Source organism: Ambystoma mexicanum, chromosome 6q (assembly GCF_040938575.1).
Source record: "Ambystoma mexicanum isolate Mex_15411 chromosome 6q, UKY_AmexF1_1, whole genome shotgun sequence".
NCBI lineage: Eukaryota > Metazoa > Chordata > Amphibia > Caudata > Ambystomatidae > Ambystoma > Ambystoma mexicanum.
In genome coordinates, this window is record NC_090937.1 from 1,173,731,337 (window position 1) to 1,173,749,301 (window position 17,965).

The window sequence follows — 17,965 nt, forward strand, 5'->3', positions numbered from 1 at the left end:
GTGTGAAAACAGACACCGGACGTTTTGTTTAAGTGATTCCAAGCCCGAGGCCAGCAAGGAACGACTGCATCCCGGAGAGCCATCAGCAAGCCGGGGAAAGGTTATGAAACAAGCACTGGAGTAGAAGGCGTGCGGAGAAAGCGCTCTAATCTAGTACGAAGTACGTTTGGCTTCAAGGAGGTTTTCCATCCATATTATTAAGGTGCAAATTGCATTTTTTTTTTTTAACGAAAGGCTTTATGGACTGCATTTAAGTTGAAACCCGGGTCGCTCTAGTTTGCCCTTGACGAACTTTATTGAAGAACGTTTAAAATCATGGAGAAAGTCCTATGTTACTGATTCTGCCTTATGAAATATAAGTGACATATTTAACTGAACGTCGTGATAACTGCTGGCATTAAATAAATATCTGTACCACTCCTTTCTGTCTCTGGCTCACTACTTAACAGGGACCCGTTTCGGAATTTTCTACGCCCCTCAAAGGTGAAGTTTTTCGTCAAGTACGCTTCTTGGAGGATTCCGGAAGTTTGAGGCCTACCTGGCGGACGAGAGGAACATGGCCCAGCAGAAGGGAAGCTCGACTCCCGGCAAGCTGTTCAGGACCTGCCCTGGATGCAAGCTACAGAATGTGTTCAAGGAGGATGAACATTCGAGATGCCTCTACTGCCTCCACGAGGACAAAGTGCATGTGGAGAAGGACTGTGCGTTTTGCATGAACATGTTGGATCGGACTATGAGGGATCGTTGGACCCGTCTCGCCAACTGACTGGAAGGCAAGAGCCCAGCAGGTGAGAAGAAGTCTGAGCGGTCTTCTAAGTACTGTGAGGGCGCCCCGGCGACGGGGGCCCAACAGAAGGCAAAGCACCATGAGTCCGCAGCACTGGGAGCACCGAACGGTTAGGCTCCTCGGCTGCCAGGCAGGGCGCACTTTCACCGACGCCATCAACCACGAGCCAACACTCTGGCTCGGGGAAGAGAAAATCCGAGAACCCGGCTAAGCTTCTGGAGAGGCCCCGGTCGATCTTGAAGGGGAGCGAGGCGGTGGCCCTCCCCCTAAGGTGAAGGCCTCAAGCACGCCCAAGGTGGTGAAGGCCTTGGTTTCCCCGGCCAAGGACTCTATTGAGGGAGTCGCTGCCGCCCTGGCGAAGCCTGTGGAGGATACCCCAGTGGAGGCGACCTCGGGGCCCAGAGTTTCCCTGCCTCCCCGGAGGGAATCCTCTTTTAAGCCCATCGAGAAGACCCCTGTGAAGACCCCGGTGGAAAAAGAGGGGGTGGTGGTGGCCGTTACGGACACAGACACAGGAGGAACTGGACGAAATCGAAGAGGGACTCGACAAGAATTTGGAAGCGGCCCGGCCCCATGGAAGGGATCCCGACGAGGGGGATGATGTGAGCGAGGGTGGCGCCGACAAGGCTCCCGTTGAGGAGGAGCAACCAGTGCGCCCGTCACAACCCGAGCCACAGGACAACTCGGCGGCCATTTTGACGGCAATCCAAGCCTTATGCACGGAGATAAAGATGAGACTGCCCCTACCCCCGACGGAGCTGAACCGGGTCCGTCGGGAAGCCCTCCAAACAAGAGAAGAATTCATCCAGCCCTGCCTTTTTAGCCCTCTGGGCCCTCTCAGCCTTTGTCGCCTTCCCCGGTCCCGAGGGATGACACGGGAATTGATACGGCCACGACGGGGATGGATGACGACGGTGGTGACGACAGGACTGACCTCCCGTCACCGATTCCTCGGGCATCCCCGCCCGACGAAATTGGCTCCTTCCATGCCATGATTGCCAGGGCGTCCGAGCTTTTCCAGCTCTGCCCGAAGAAAAGAAGGAAGGCTTCCTCTAACAACAGCGCAAGGCCAAGAGGAAGACGGTCCTCGCGGTGCCGTTGCTGGATGACATCTGGGACGAGGGACTTGCTCTCCTGAAGAACCCGTCCACGACGCCTGCCAAGAGGGACCGGTACGAGAAGTAGTACTGGGTCCCCGACGCCGCCTCTTTGTGCCTTAGGGCACAACCGACCCTGGATTCGGGCGTCTCGGCAGCGGCCAAGAAGAAAGCGGGGGGGGGGGCATCGGCTTCAACTTCCGCTCCGGACGGCGAGGGAAAGAAACTAGATGCCATGGGACGAGTCATCTCGTCTGCGGCGACAACGATTAAGGCGACCAACACCCTAGTGATTGTGGCCCGCTACGACAGGTAGTTGTGGTACAAGATCGCCCCCCTGTTGGACTTCCTTGTGGATGACAAGAGGGGAGAGGCCCTGGCGATCCTACAGGAGGGTGTGGTGGCGTCGGACCACGCCATAACAGTGGCCACGGACATTGCTGACACCAGTTTCCGCCAGTTGGGCAACAGTGTTTGCCTTCGACGGCAGGGGTGGCTCAAGGCGACGGATTTCCGCCAAGACGTACAAGCCAAAGTATTGGACATGCCCTGGACTGGAGCAATCTGTTTGGGAAGATAGTGGATGAGTCACTTCAGGCCATCAAGACCGACACGGAGATGGCTCGGGCCTTGAGAGTTCTGCAACGACAGCCGCCCTTTCGGAACTCCGGAGGCAAGCAAAGTGCCTCCAAGGGATTCGGGGGCGACTCCTCGACATACCGTCAGACGGCCCGCTCCTCGTCGCAGGAGGCCTACAGGGGACGATGCAAATCGGGTGGATCTCGCTGTCGTCGCCAAGGTGGCAAGGCCGCCGTCAAGCAGGATTGAACCGGGCGTTGCGTCGGGCCCCCACTGGAGCACCCCGGTGGGAGGCCGGCGACTAAATTAGTCAGTGCGTGGGAGTCCATCTCCACCGACCGTTGGGTGCTGGATGCCCTGGCCCACGGGCACACTCGAATTTCTAAAGAAGTGCCCCTGCATGCCTCCCATTGCCAGGAAGGAAAACCACGTCCCTCAACTGCTGTTAGAGGTAACAGCGATGCTCAAAAAACGGGCCATCGAGTTCATCCCAAAGAGGCTCTGGGGCTCCGGAGTATACACAAGATACTTCGTCAGAAAGAAGACAGGAGGATGGCGTCCCATCCTGGACCAGCGTCGACTAAACGAATGCATCAAGGCACTGAAGTTCCGGATGGTCATCCTCCAGCACGTGCTCGGCCAGCTGGAGCAAGGCGACTTCCTATCGTCGTTGGATTTGGAGGATGCATACTTCCAGATCCCCATTCTAAAAGGACACTGAAAGTTTCTCAGGTTCGTAGGCCAAGGACGGCACTACCAGTTCAAGGCCCTCCCATTCGGATTGAAGTCTGCACCTAGGGTGTTCACCAAGTGCCTAGCAGTAGTGGCAGCGCGACTGCACCTGAGGGGGATCCACGTCTACCCCTACCTGGACGATTGGCTCATCCGAGCAAGAACAAGGGAACTCGCCGTCGAACACACAGCGATGACCGTCCGGCTGCTCATGGACCTGGGATTCTCCATCAACTTCCCCAAATCCCACCTGGTTTCATCGCAGGTCGCGCTGTTTCTGGGAGCCAAGCTCGATACAGTAGCGCGATTGGCCTCGCCGTCGGAGGAAAAGACGAAGGCCATCCTGGGCAAGGTGCAGCGTCTGCTTGCCACGGACGTGGCCAAGGTGAAGTCCATCAAGTCCCTTCTTGGGATGATGTCCTCATGCATCTATCTGGTGCGCCTGTGCAGGTTTCGGATGCGTCCTCTACAGGAGTTCCTCGACGCCCGTTGGATTCAAGCAGCGGGCAGTTTTGAGGACAAGATCTCGCTCGTGGCGGGCACTGACGGTGACGACGGATGCCTCCCTGGAGGGTAGGGGAGCGCACACCGGAGATCTTCACGCAAGAGGCCTTTGGCACCCGGAGGAGAGGCCGCTCCACATTAACATACTGGAGCTCCGAGCAGTGTTCTGGGCCCTCAGGTCGTTCCCCCCGTCCCTCAAGGGCAAGGTGGTGAGGATCTTCACCGACAACGCCACCACGATGTTCTACATCCTTAAGCAGGGAGGAACCAGATCCCCAGCCATGTCCAAGGAAGCCCAGGATCTGTGGCATTGGGCCGTACCCAGGGGATGTTTCTGGTACCCTTTCATCTAGCAGGGATAAAAAACACAATTGCCGACTCACTCAGCAACTACGCCAGGATCAAGTGGATCAACTCTTCCAGCGATGGGGCAAACCCCAAATCGACCTGTTCGCGACGGTGACAAACTCCAAGTGCCAGAGGTTCACCAGCAGGTTTCCCAAGCCGAGGAGCATGGGCAATGCTTTCTCGTTCCCCTGGGACGGCCTGTTCCTGTATGCGTTCCCTCAGTTGCCGTTGCTACTCAGACTCGTCAACCAACTCAAGAGGTCCTGGTGCAGGATGATCCTTGTCGCACCGGCGTGGCCGAGACAGATCTGCTTCCCGGACCTTCTGGACTTGTCGGCGTCCCAACCAGTCAAACTTTCGACGGATGCAGATCTTCTCTCCAGAGAAGGAGACGCCATTCTTCATCACAACCCGGAGTCACTGAACTTGCAGGCCTGGCTCCTGCAGCACTAGAGTTTGGAGGGTACGATATCCCGGTGGACTGCAAAGATGTTCTTGCCAGGGCGTCCTCAACTCTCAGGTGCTATGGGCATAAGTGGAAGAGGTTCTCTGTCTGGTGCCGTGCACAGAAGATTAACCCTCTGCAGATTACGGCCCCTCAAGTGCTACCGTGCCTACTGTCGCTGGCCAAGGCGGGACTAGCTCATGCTTCCCTCAAGATATACCTGACAGCGATTTCTCGATACACCAGAACTACAGGACGGCCATCCCTGTGGTCTCATCGCCTGGTGAAGGAATTTATGAAAGGACTGTCCCGATCGTTCCTGCCGATGAAGGCTCCAGCCCCGGCGTGGGAGCTCAGTGTGGTGCTGACCAGGCTCATGGGGGCGCCATTCGAGCCTCTGCATTCGGCACTGTTGAAGTTCCTGTCGTGGAAGACAGCCTCCCTTGAGGCCATCACCTCCGCACGAGTGGGAGAGATCCAGACCCTATCCTGCAAGCCTCCATAATTTACTTTTCACGAGACAAGGGTGGTGCTGAGGACGCACCCTTCCTTTATGCCCAAGGTGCCATCGGAATTCCACCTCAACAAGCCCTTGGTGTTGCCAGTTTTCTTCCTGTCGCCGGCCTAGAGGACTTTGCACTCGCTGGATGTAGCGAGAGCACTTAAGTTCTACGTGGACCCCACAATGAGTTTTCGGAAGACGTCACAGCTGTTTGTGAACTTTGGACCTGTGAACCAAGGGAAGGCTCTCTCGAAGGCTTCCATTTCAAGATGGCTCTCCGGCTGCATCATGCACTGTCACCGATTGGCAAAGCGACCGTTGCCCGGCCGTCCGAGAGCCCATTCGACCGGAGCGATCGCTGCTACCACGGCGTTCTTGTTGGGTGTGCCCCTGCTAGACATCTGCAGGGCTGCTACGTGGAGGTCGACACACACCTTCACGGGATTCTACTGCGTCGACCGGGATTCCAGGGAGGAGTCCATAGTTGGCCAAGCAGTGCTGCGCAACCTGTTCGCCTGAAGGTGGGCCTGGTGAGGAGGTAAGTGTTGCTTAATGTTGAGTTTATCTGATGCTTAATATTGAGCCTTTGCCACCTCCCATGGTTGTGCATGTGTGTACTGCTATGTATTCTTGTATTCATGAGCATGTGAATCCATGCCAGACCCCCTACTGGAGAAGGAACAAATTACTTACATGTAACTGTTGTTCTCCAGCATGGGTCTGGCATGGATTCACATGCGAACCCTCCCTGATACCCCTCTGTGGCTCTTCACTTGGTCATACTGCCACTTTACATGCTACCAAATCTGAGGATGGCTGCCAGGGGCGGGGCTTAGGGAGAGGGCAGTCGTTGGCTGGGGGCAATATGACCCAGAGACCAGTGAGTCTTTACTGCTAAGAAAGACAGATCAGAAACGAAACTGATACTGATTTTTCTTTACCGAGGATTCCCAGCCTGACGGCGGGGAATATTCATGAGCATGTGAATCCATGCCAGACCCATGCTGGAGAACAACAGTTACAGGTAAGTAACTTGTTCTTTCCACACAAATGTTGGAGACATTTTTTGCATCTGCTTTTTGTTTGTTTTACAAAGAAGTTGCACACAGTACTGCTGCACATGTTATGTAAATGTGCATTTCGTAACCTTAGTGAAAATGCTCCTAAAAAGAAATATTTTTAAACGCTCAGTAGTTTTCATTCAATGTAAATGTGACACTTTTTAATCTTGCATTCTAGGACCGGTTAGTTTTTATTTTGCATTCTGAAACTTGTAGTCCGAGTTGTGTAATGGTGGAAGTGGTATTAGAAATCACAGAATGAGACCAAGACTTGATAAGAAGCTATAGTTTGGAATGGGTCATGTTGGCAAGTATACATGTACTTGCAACATGTTCAACTTACACACACCAAGTGCTACTTAAAAATGTTGTACATATCTTTATCTGCTTTTCTTTTCCTTTTAGAGAAAGTTACCCACGGTGCTGCAATAAGGGCATAAAAGAATTGTTTTACTTTTATGAAAATGCTTTAAACATTTTTTTTTAAATGTACAGCATTGTAGGTAACTGCCACTTGATGTGAGCAGGTGGTAAATGCTGTAATACATGGCATTAGATAGAGTGGTTAAAAAAGAGTATCCTTTTGAGAAGCATATCACAGGGTAAGTGTCAGGAACCCTGCATATATACACGTTTGAAAGAGTTGACAAAAATACTTAATATAAGCTTACCTGTACTATGTCTTGTTAGATACAGATGTTGTTCAATCTGCAAATAGAAATATTGGAGAGTTTTACAGCAGTTTCTGATGCAGTGGCTGTGAGTAACAGGAGACATGTACTCTGAGAGTTCAAGAGTACATCTGAAGTGTTGAACTGAGATGACATGGTTTCATGTAGAGTTTTTGGATGCGATTGGTCGATGGATGTTTGACTGTTTGAAAGCAGCCAATGAGGGAGTATTACAAACATGAAAGTGAAAAGGGTAGAGGGGCTGCCCTGTGCTACGGTGTCCGCGGATGGCAAGTGCCACATCTGGGTCTTTTAAGGATACCTGCCTTGGAAAGGGGCCTGTGGGGGATTAGCCATTGGAGGAGAGGGTAGCAGGTGTTTTGATTGTTGTGTGTAGAGAAGATGGATGTGGCTATTGCTATGAAAAACATTTGTGATATAATTTTTGATGTCCTGGGTTTTAGTCTTAGCAGTACACGGTGGTGGCGGGAGTTATGGGGGGTTTCCCGGTTTATTTGTAATCGGAAGTTCCCTTTAACAACGTTTTTTTGCTGAAGAAAAAGATAATCTATTCTCAAACATTCGCATTGCGTTGCCAACTCTTGGTAAGATGTCGGAGAAGCAGTATGCTGTGTGGGGGAGAAACGGACGACTGGGTGTAACTTTTAAAGATGATTATGTATTCCACTGCACTGACTGCCCTTGACTAGCAGTAATGCCCATAGTGGGAGATGCTCCGTATTGGGTAACAGCATTGGGGCCAAGAGCTACTGCAATTCTTGATACCTTCCGACATGTCTCAAGAAGAAGTCAGAAATATTTTGTGAACTTCGCCTATGACGTGTCTACTTAAGCGCATGGAATTTTAATTACTTTTCCTAGTCACTGCGCTTCCCAACACTTTCACATCTGTGGCAGACGAAAAGGAGGACACAGTCAAACTGAATGCAGCAGTCACCACAGAGCCTCCAGCCATGGGAAGTCAAGCACCTACTCGACATAACTTTGATCAGACGCATGCCACTCTCTGGGCTTTTCGGAACTGCTTGCTTAAGAGTGAGGTGACGAGCATGGACTTGATATTGCTTTACTGAATCTTTCCATAAGAATAATCCAAATATTTTTCACATTTCATCCTTGACCTCCTTAGTCTTTCGCGTTCAGAACACAGCCAACGCGAAAGACTAAGGAGCTCAAGGATGAAATTCTGGGATTAACCCCATGCCAAAATTCACTAATTCACTAATAAGCTAATGAGCGAAAATACCTAGAACAATCTGGATACTTTTAGATATTTATAGCTCTAATTACAATAGAGTATGTTTTTTTTAGCCCAGATTTGAGAGAGGCTCTGGTGAGCCGAAACACGTTTTAGCGGGGCTTTCAATGAAATAAAATACAACTAGTTTGAACAATTGGCGCAGAGTCAAGGAGTCTCTTCTTTTTCTACCAAAGAAAACTAGAGGGTTAAAAAGAAACCAAGTAAAAGTTGAATTCTTATTGATATCAACCGACCAACAGTATGTGTTTCAAATTGACAACCTTCAGTGTCTATACATTTACTTCTATCATCATCGATTGGTGTTATATACTATACTAATTGTAACTGTATTACAATTGTTTAAATTGTGTTTTTTTATAATTTTGACTAACAGAATAAATAGTTTTTATAAAAAGCTTCCAGATAACCAGAGTACTTTTGAGCTCCCTGCTCTGTCAGAGAACAGTCTCTATCCCAGCAATTAACAGTACATGTAGGCCACTCCGGAAATAGAGACTGCACTTATTGTTTAGTTGGTGCAACCGGGATTCCTCCACAATTATGATTAGACCTAGTGTGCAACAGGTGTATGGACTCTCTTCAAGACATCAACAAGCTTAGTTATGAATCTAGAGTCTGCCTACTTTATCCTTTCATGGTGGGGCCTGTGGGATTATGTGCAGAACTAGAAAGAGGTGCAGAGAGGATTGGATGACGAGAGGGCTTTTCATTCGCACCCCAGGATCAGTATGCACCATGGAAAATTGGGACTGATAATAAAAAATTGGTTTGCTTGACATTTGTGGAGTCCCATTGTGGAATGTAGTAGTTTTGAAGGAGGTGGGATGCTGTGTTGGGAGCACTGCAGTGGTGGTAGGATATTGCCGATCAATGGCTCTTCTGTCTATACCTGTTGTGTCTATGTTTCGTATAATACAAAATGTGTAAATGGAACAAAATAATCAAACTTTCTTGACCATTTAGTTTTTCTCACGTAATGCTTTGCAACATCTGTGTGGCTATATTTAATCTGTGAAATGCTCTTATCCTTTCTCCATGCCTCATAGCTAGAGCGGCAAATGCACGAAGATGAGGAATTTGCTCGAACTCTGTCCATGTTGGATGAGGCACCGAAGAACAAGAAGGTAACCATTTATTTTTCAAAACGAATTAAAAAAATCTAAAAAGGTTTTCAAAAGGTGAGGATATGGTGGGTAGTTTTTCATATTGTTACACTGCCCCTGACAAACAGCTCGAGAGCTTTTGACACCGATTTATTTCGACAGAAGCCATAGTTTTTCGCCCATGCTTCCCTCCATTAACCTTGTTAAAGAGCCAGGATTAGTTGGCAATTCTGATATAGAGCAAGCTGTATATACTTGTGTGATGCTTGAACATAATCACCTTTCTGTCGCTACGCTGGGGTTCATCTTGAATTGTCTGTAATGTTAAAAGGGAACCTCAATAAAAACCTTTCTGGGAATATGCCATCTTCTTCTCATTTAGATTTAGACGCACTGTCCTGGGAGCATGCGCTCCCCTGATTCCGCCCACCAGCGCCACTCCCCAGTCTTTTCGGCGTCAACAGGAACGGATCTCTGTCACCAGCGCTCCTGGGTTTGGCTTTGGCCTTGTAATTCCACGTGCTCTTCCCCGGATACTTCTGTCTTTTGTCTTCTGGTCTTATTAGGTACTCGGTCCTCTGGCGCCACACTCCTCCCCCTGCACATGTCGACGTCATTGGGCTTCAGCAGGTGTCCAGCCTGTGAAGGGCTCTTCACTACGTCCAACCCCCATGCCTCCACTGCCTTGGCGCCGAACACGGCTGAGGAGGTTGTACACCGCGCACTATGAAGAACAGATTGTCGGCAGAGGGAGCACTTCGAGAGGTCGCCACCAGTAGACATGAAAAACTTCGTCAGACAAAAGTCATGGCCCAAGGTAGGGTCACCTTGCTCTACTACACCCCGCTAGGGTGACCCCTTTCCCAGGATACGCCTGATCGGGAGGGACCGTTCAGGTTCTCACACCAGCACAGGTACCAAGGCTGATTCAGCTACCGGCCGCCAGGCCGAGGGGTCGCCAGATCCTTCAGGAGACTGTGCTGAGGGACTGCAAGGTTCTTTTACCGGATGTCCTCCCCTACTGGACAAATGTTTGAGAGGGCGCCTGTTCGCAGCACTACCGGCGACACAGCTGAGGGCACTACGCCTACCAGGCCTCATCCTGAGATTCAGGGTATGCCTCAAGCTTTACTGCCAAGAGTTCAGGAGGAGGAGATTGGCCCCACGGGGCAAGCACCACGACGCAGGCACGTGGCATGCAGCCCGATAAAATGGCAGCTCGTCCGACACCAGCCCCATCCAGGTATCCGGTTGGAGAACGAATGTCGAGGTGGGACTGGTCTTCCTCAGGTTCGTGGCCTTTAGCATATTCTTCAGCATCGCAGGGCAGCTACACCATGCAACCAGCTAGGCAGAGTATGCACAGGCTCTAGTGGCCGCCCGCTACTCCGTTAGTACCACCTACCACCCCTCCAGCCTGCTAGGACAGGTTTTTGGAGAAGTTCCTCACGCTGATGAGGTCCCCTCAAATGGGAGCCATCCTGCGGGATGTGAACAGGGACAAGCTGCTTCTAGTCCCACCTCTAGTGCCTCCAGTGATTCCTCCTAGGGCTCCAGCACCTCAGCTACCCACACCAGGTCCTTCAATTTCGGTTTCCCTGCCTCCTGCAGTTCAGGCGGTTCCATACCAGCCTCCATAGCAGCCTCTGGCTCCAGTCTCCACACCTCCGCCGGCTCTGGACCAGCCAGACACCCTGGTGGACACTGATGAGGAGGAGGACCCTGACACACTGTCTTGAGCCAAGGCCTTTCATGAACGACACTCCGGTTGGGCCGAATACTTGGGGATTCCACAACCCGAGGTGGAACAGCCGGAGGCGGGGGTCCTGGTCAAGTCCTCACCCTACGCCCGTGGCTAGAATGGGGGGGGGTCCCGATGCAGAAGGACGTTGTCGCCTTTGCCAAAAAGGGATGGCTTAAACCCCCTTTGGCCCAGCCTATCAACCGGTGCCTCGCGCCAAGTATAGGCAATTGGAGGGTGTATCCACTGTTGCTGTCGGCGCACCCTCAACCATACTAGTCGGTGATTGCCGCAGCCTCACTCTACTCCAAGGCTGTTGTCCTCGTCTTCGGCACTTCTAGGCAAGGAGGAGAAGATCTTGGAGGCTTGCGGAAAGGTGGTCTAGTCCAACCCCCCACTGCATCTTCGTCAGTCTAATGCATACGCCATGCTCGCACCGGTTAATCTGAGGCTTTGGCGGGAAATACCCAACTTCCTTCGAGAACTTTCGGTGCACAGTCAGGCACGCTGGTGGGGCTGGCGGAAGCTAAAATGGTGGCCCAGGACATCATGGAGTCCACCATTGCGCATATAGACACATCAGGCCGTGCCATCTGCATTGCCACGGACATGAGAGGAATGCTTGTCTATGGGCTACCAAGTTCAACCCGGACGTCCAGGAACACACATTGGACCGACCTGCCATTCGAGGGTGGTGACCTTTTATCATTCCGCCACCGATGAGGAGCTTGATAAGAACAGTTCCCAGACTGCGAAATCCTTATCTATCCTCACGAAGTCCACGCCCAAGACGTACAGCCAAACACATCAGCATTCCGATGACGGGTGGGCCTTTGGCGGGTCCCGGAGCTTCCAGGAACGGAGGTCGAGACAGCCTGACCGGTCTCCTAGTTCGCACCGGCGTAAACACAAGGGGTGGAGCAAGGACTTCTTTCAGTCCCCCTCCACAACCCCAGCCACAAAGGGAAAGAAGGCATGACACGCCCCTCCGGGTCCATGTGTCGCTGTTGGGGGCAGGCTTGCCCTTCATGTGAGGGTTGCCGACCCCTGGATACTCTGTGGCATCCAGGGGCTACCGCACATCGGTTCCTCCCTATCCGCCCTGCTCCCCTCCCTATCGCAGATTGATACAGCAACTCTACTGGTGGAAATTCGGTCGCTCGTAGAGAGCGAGGCAGTGGAAGAAGTCCCAGCGGGATATGGGCTTCTACTGGATTTTCGCCCTACACAAGAAGAACCAGGCTGGCCTGAGAGTTGTGTTGGACATTTCCACCTTGAACCTCTCCCTCCCGCTTCAAAAGTTCAAGATGGTTACCCCAGCGCTTATTGCGGAGACACTCTGCAGGGGGGACTGGATGTGCTCCCTGGATCTGTGTTGCTGGTAGAGCTGCGTACAGGCGCCCCCTCAGACATTTGTCTGGTAGTAGGGCATAGCCCCTCGGGTGGACATTCGGTAAAAAGAACCTTGCAGTCCTTCTTCAGTACAGTCTCCGGAAGGATCTGGCGATCGGTAGCTGAATCAGCCTTGGTACCAGTGCTGGTGTGAGAAACTGAACGGACCCTCCTGCTTGGGCGTATCCTGGGAAAGGAGTCACCCTTGCGGGGTGCGGTAGAGCAAGGTGGCCCTACCTTGGGCCATGACTTGTGTCTAAAGTTCTTCACATCTACTGGTGGCGAACTCTCGAAGAGCTCCCTCTGCTGAGATAATCTGTTCTTCATAGCGCACGGTGTAAGCGCATCACACGCCGTACAACCTTCCTGTATCTATACGTCCCGATTGGCAGCCTCATCGGTTCTTCTGAGGTTCAGGTTCGTGGGCTTTCATTTCCAATACAAGGTTCTACCCTTTGGCCTCAATTCAGGCCCCAGGGTCTTTACCAGACTTATGAATGCGGTGGCAGCCCTGCTCAGGGCCACCGTGTCTATCAGTAGCTAGACGACTGGCTCATCAGGGTGAGTTCCCCAGAGGCGGTCAATCACACACCTTCCGCCTTCATGAATACGCTGCACGAATTGAGATTTTCCATCAATCTCAAGAAGTCACAGTTTGAGTTTACACAATCTAACATTCCTAGGCCTCCTCTGGGATATGAGCACTAAGTATTTCCCTTGGAGCACAAGATCACAGCCATCAAGAGGGGCACAGGTCATTTTCTCAACACAGCAGTGACCTCAGCATATACCAACACCTCCTGGGTATCATGGCAGCATGTCTACTGCCAGTGCTTTACACAAGGATCAAAATTAGACGATTGCAGTAGCACTTCGCAGTCTCATGGAATCAGGAGCAGGGTTCCCAAGCGAAACTCGTCAGCATTTCCCCATTTCTCCAACAGGTTCTCGTCTGGTGCAGCACAGACTACAACCTGAGGGTAGGGAGGCCTTTCTGGTATCCAACCCCACAGGTTACCATCACCACGGACTCTTACTTGGAAGGTTGGGGAGTCACACAGGACAGTCAGAGCGTCCACAGAGTTTGGTCTCTCCAGGAACAGGAGGCCCATATCAGTTGGCTAGAGCTGAAGGCTATCTGGCTTCCTCTCAAGGCCTTCCTTCCCATGATCAGGGGCAAGATGATCCTCGTCCAGACGGACAATTCCACCAGCATGTACTACATCAACAAGCAGGGTGGCATCGGGTCTCCGCCCCTATGCTTCTTGGCAGTGAACATCTGGGAAGGGGCTCTGGAGAAGGGCAATCCACCTCCCGGGGGGTTTCCAACCTGGAGGCGTACTGACTCGGCAGACTGGGCGCGGACAACTACTAGTGGCAGTTGAACGAACACGTCCTTCAGGGGATCTTCAACAGATGGGGTCATCCGCAGGTGGATCTCTTTGCCACCTGGTCCAACAGGAGGTGCCCCCAGTTTGCGTCCTGGCAGGGACAGGGCTGGGGCTCTCTGGGTGACGCCATGCAGATGCAATGGGACAACATGAACGCTCATGCCTTCCTCCCACTCCCCTGGTTCACAGGGTAATCTGCAAGATCAGGGAGGCCCGACCTCTCCAGGTCATCCAGATAGCCCTCTGATGTCCCGTGAGGCCATGGTTCTCGGAACTACTCAGCCTGTTGGATCAGAACCCGGTACATCTTCTGCTTGGCCCAGCTCTCCTACTCTCACAGCAGGGAGGCACGGTCATCCACCCCGCTCCCCAATAGCTGGTCCTCGCAGCGTGGTTTCTGAACAGGTTACATTAAGGCACCTGCATCTGTCTCAGGCCAACTTAGACATTATACAGAGCGCCAGGAGTGATGCTACCAGTAGCCAGTACAAAAGTAAGTGGACTAGGTTCTGCCACTGGGCTTTGTCAAAGGAGGTTGATCCGTTGACCTGCACTCTGGATGACATCCTATCCTTCTCTGCACACCTCGCACACTCTGGGGTGCAGGTGGACACATGTCACACCTACCTGGTGGCAGTCGGAGCCTACCGGAACTCGGAGGAGGGGATATTTTCCTCCTCTACTCCAGTGGTTAAGACATCTGCCAGGCCTCACCAGGCTCTACCCGCCTATTAAAAAAAAACCACACCCCTTGTGGGACCTCAAGCTGGTCTTGGGCACCCTGGCTCATAAACCTTTCAAGCCCATGACGTCCGTGGACATCAAGCTAGTCACTTTCAGGACAGCCCTACTGGTGGGCCTTAAGTCTACACGTAGGGTCAGTGAAATCTAGGCTCTGGTGGTTTTTGGAGCCTTACACTACTTTTCATGGTGCTTAGAACGCAACCCACATTCTTATCAAAGGTTGTCTCCTCCTTCCACCTGAATGAGGAGATAGTGTTACCAACTTTCTTCGCGGACCCTGAGAATGATACTCATTGGGTTCTACCTGGACAGGACTAAAAGCTTTCGCAAGTCAGAGGCTCTTTTTGTCACCTTCGGTGGGCCAAGTCCAGGCTATCGAGCCTCCAAAGCATCCATAGCAGGATATGATATGGTAGTTAATTTATATAGTGCCTATACACAATGTGTTTCAAAGCGCATCAAGGCAAGGGAGGGAACAAGGGAAAATACAATGACATTCTTACAGGCCATGAACAGTAAGGATGTGAATTCATACTCGGCCTGACGACATTTCAGATAGTGCAAGAACTAAGACATAGATAAGGAAGCGAGGGGGAGTATGGGAAGGAAATGGAAACACAGGCGACTACCATACTAGGCCTGGTGACATTTCTGGTAGAGCCGGAGAAAAACAAAAGGTGAGGGAGAGGGGTGCAGAAAGGGAGGGGAGAACAAAACAAGCGACTATGGTGCTAGGCCTGACGGCATTTCAGATGGTGCTTTGGGACAACTAAAGGGAGGGGGGAAGGAGACAGACAAGGTTGCTATCATACTAGGTCCAGTGACAATTCTGATGGAGTAAGTGCATAGAAGAAAGTGAGGGGAGGAGAGAACAGCGAGTAAGCAGTCAAAAAGAGTGGAGAAGCAAGAGGGGAGAGCGAATACAATTGCAGAAGTCAGTAGTAACACCCACTGTTGCAAGCCAGGATACAAGATGGATGGATGGATGGATGGATGGATGGATGGTGGCGGCCATCAAGGAGGCATATGAAGGGCAGCACAAACCGCTTCCGGCAAATATGCATGTCCACGCTATCAGAGCCAAAGCTACTGCTGTGGCTTTTTAAAGACATGTTCCGTGACGGGTCATCAGCAGGGCAGCTACCTGGGCTACCCCTTCAGCCTTTTGCAAGCACTACTGTTTGGATGTCAGCTCCAGGTCTGACGCGGCATTTGGGCAGGCAGTGCTAAGGAACTTGTTTGCTTAGGTGGGTACCCTTTGCACCCTGGGGCTACATTCAGTTGTAATCGCCCATGCAATATGGAGGAAAGGGGACAGGACGTAGGAGTAATTATAAGTTAGTCCCGTAGTGACAAACGTACTCCTAGTCCATAGTCCCTTTTCCTCCATACGTCCCACCGTCCTCCCCGTAGTAAAACTGGTGTCATTAGGCAATGTTAATATTGTCGACGCGTCAAAGAAGACTGAGTGGTGCCGGTGGGCGGAGTCAGGGGAGCGCATGCTCTCAAGGCCGTGCCCCCACGCACCTCTAAATTTAAAGCGCAAGACAGTTTTCCTGGTGAAAAAGGTTCCGTCTCCTGTCCCTTTGAGTGGGACGCCTCTCCAGTATGGAGGAAAGGGGACTGTGGATTAGGAGTACGTTAGTCACTACAGTGAGCAATTTATCATTTATTCAGCGACAAGCGACTCATGTCATTGCATCTGAAAGGGCTAAAACCTGTAATTTCCTTATTTGTATTTCCATGTGGCTTCAATTCCTTTGGGTGCTTTTCATAGTCCCGCTGCTTCAGCTGTTGTGCTCTCTGTCTCCTAGAGGCTTAAAGGAAAGACGTAACAGACTGTTATTGGCAATATTCAAAAAAATATCAGTCAACATCGTTACCCTTCCGCTGGTACATGTACTGAAGTTATTGAGCATATAATCCATGGGTCCTACATACAGTTAAGTTGATATTTTTGCTTTTTCACGAGTATGATATTGCCCCAGACAGACACTGCTATGCCCATGGATAAAAGTATGTGGACTTTATCCTACAGCAGAAGATTCAGTGTTTTAAAAACATTTAGGCATGCTAAAATGCATTTCTGGATGAGATAAATTGTCATAATGTGGGCCAGATCAGGTTTTCCAAACTACATAGAAATCCCCAGAGAGTTAAATACTACCTGTAGGAGCAAAGTTGATTAATCTGCTCTCCGTCTTAGTTTTTCTGCTATAGTTTTTTAAGATTTTCTGGACATAAGCAGGCAGTAAAATGAAGACATGAAATTACAGTTGTCTATAACACTGCATCCCTGCCCATCTAGATTACCTCAGTTTTTGTCTTTTGTGGCAATCACGTGACTGCTTACTTTGTGGCAGATACAAATGATTTAATGTTTTATAAGAAGCGTGGAAAGAGCTATCTGAACTGACCTAGTGGCTGTAATGAAGTTACACCATGATCGCCTCTTATACAAAATTCAGAATGTGTTGTTTGGAGTCCCATGCTAGCCTTGGAAAATGCTTCAAGTTGGAATAACCTGCTTAAGCAACAGAACTCTGGCATGCAGCTTAAACAAATGTATAGTTCTTCTGTGTTAGTGCATGGTGAGAATAGAAAATGTTTGCATATTTGCATTTTCCCCATGTGTGCATCCAAGTCAAAGTTTTCTGTGGTGCAGTGACTTTGAAAGATGTCAGTGTTTAATGTAATTTGAATGTTAACACTTCATGTGACCTGTGAGTAAATGTAATTTACTTACTCATTTGTTTTATTTTACTGTGTAGTCCAGAAAGGATTCTGAGGATAAGGACATGTTGGTTAAGTCAAGCCCAAATAAATTAATAAAGCATGATCAAGCAAGCACAGGTAAAAACTAATATCCATACTAAATGTATTTTTCTTTTTGTTTTCCAAAATCTCTTGTGCTTTTGCCAACAATCCTGCATTTGCTATTTCAGTACTCGCGCATTGTAAACTTTAGAAAAAAGCTTATTTTGAAAACCTGTTGCAGTGTCTGAGATTCTACTTTGATTTATTTTGCTCCACCAATGGCGAAAGATTAGTGGAAGGGTGGGATTAAGGTGATATAAGCTTATGGAAGTAAACCAGAATCTGTGTCTTCATCTGGGTTTGAGTTTAAGGGGTATCTAGTATGTGCTTCTACATGTAATGGGCATCTTTACGTTAAATACTAAACCAAGTCTCTAGGGACGAATCTCAGCCAGACTATTATCTGATGCAGTTTCAAACGTGTACAGTAAAGCAATTTTGAAATATTTTTTATAAGTATTCAAACAAACATTACTGAAGAAAAAATGAGTTCCAACAAGTTCCTTTTCTCATCAGTCACGGTTTATGTGAATATGTCGAATGCAAAAATGTGGAAAAAAAATGCGAATGTTTTTGTTTTTTTTTTTTAAATGGGGGGTTCCCCCCGTTTTTTTCTTTTATTTACTATTTAGTTCTACTAGCTAAACCCCAAAAAACATACAAATAAAAAAAACACATTCGACATTTTTTTTAGACATTTTTTTTCTTCACATTTTTGCATTCGACCAAATGTTTTCGACTTTTTAAATGGATACCCACAGTCACTACT

The 17,965-nt window shown here is 50.0% G+C and overlaps 1 protein-coding gene across 1 annotated transcript in view; it reads left to right on the forward strand.

Annotated features, from left to right (window-relative positions):
- The window catches only part of RFC1 (replication factor C subunit 1), a 1,503,724-nt gene that overhangs the window by 576,862 nt on the left and 908,897 nt on the right, over positions 1–17,965 (forward strand). Inside the window, exons 7-8 of the mRNA XM_069631787.1 lie at positions 9,055–9,132; positions 17,151–17,232. Of these exons, the coding sequence (XP_069487888.1) occupies positions 9,055–9,132; positions 17,151–17,232 (160 nt within the window). The remainder of the gene's footprint in view (positions 1–9,054; positions 9,133–17,150; positions 17,233–17,965) is intronic.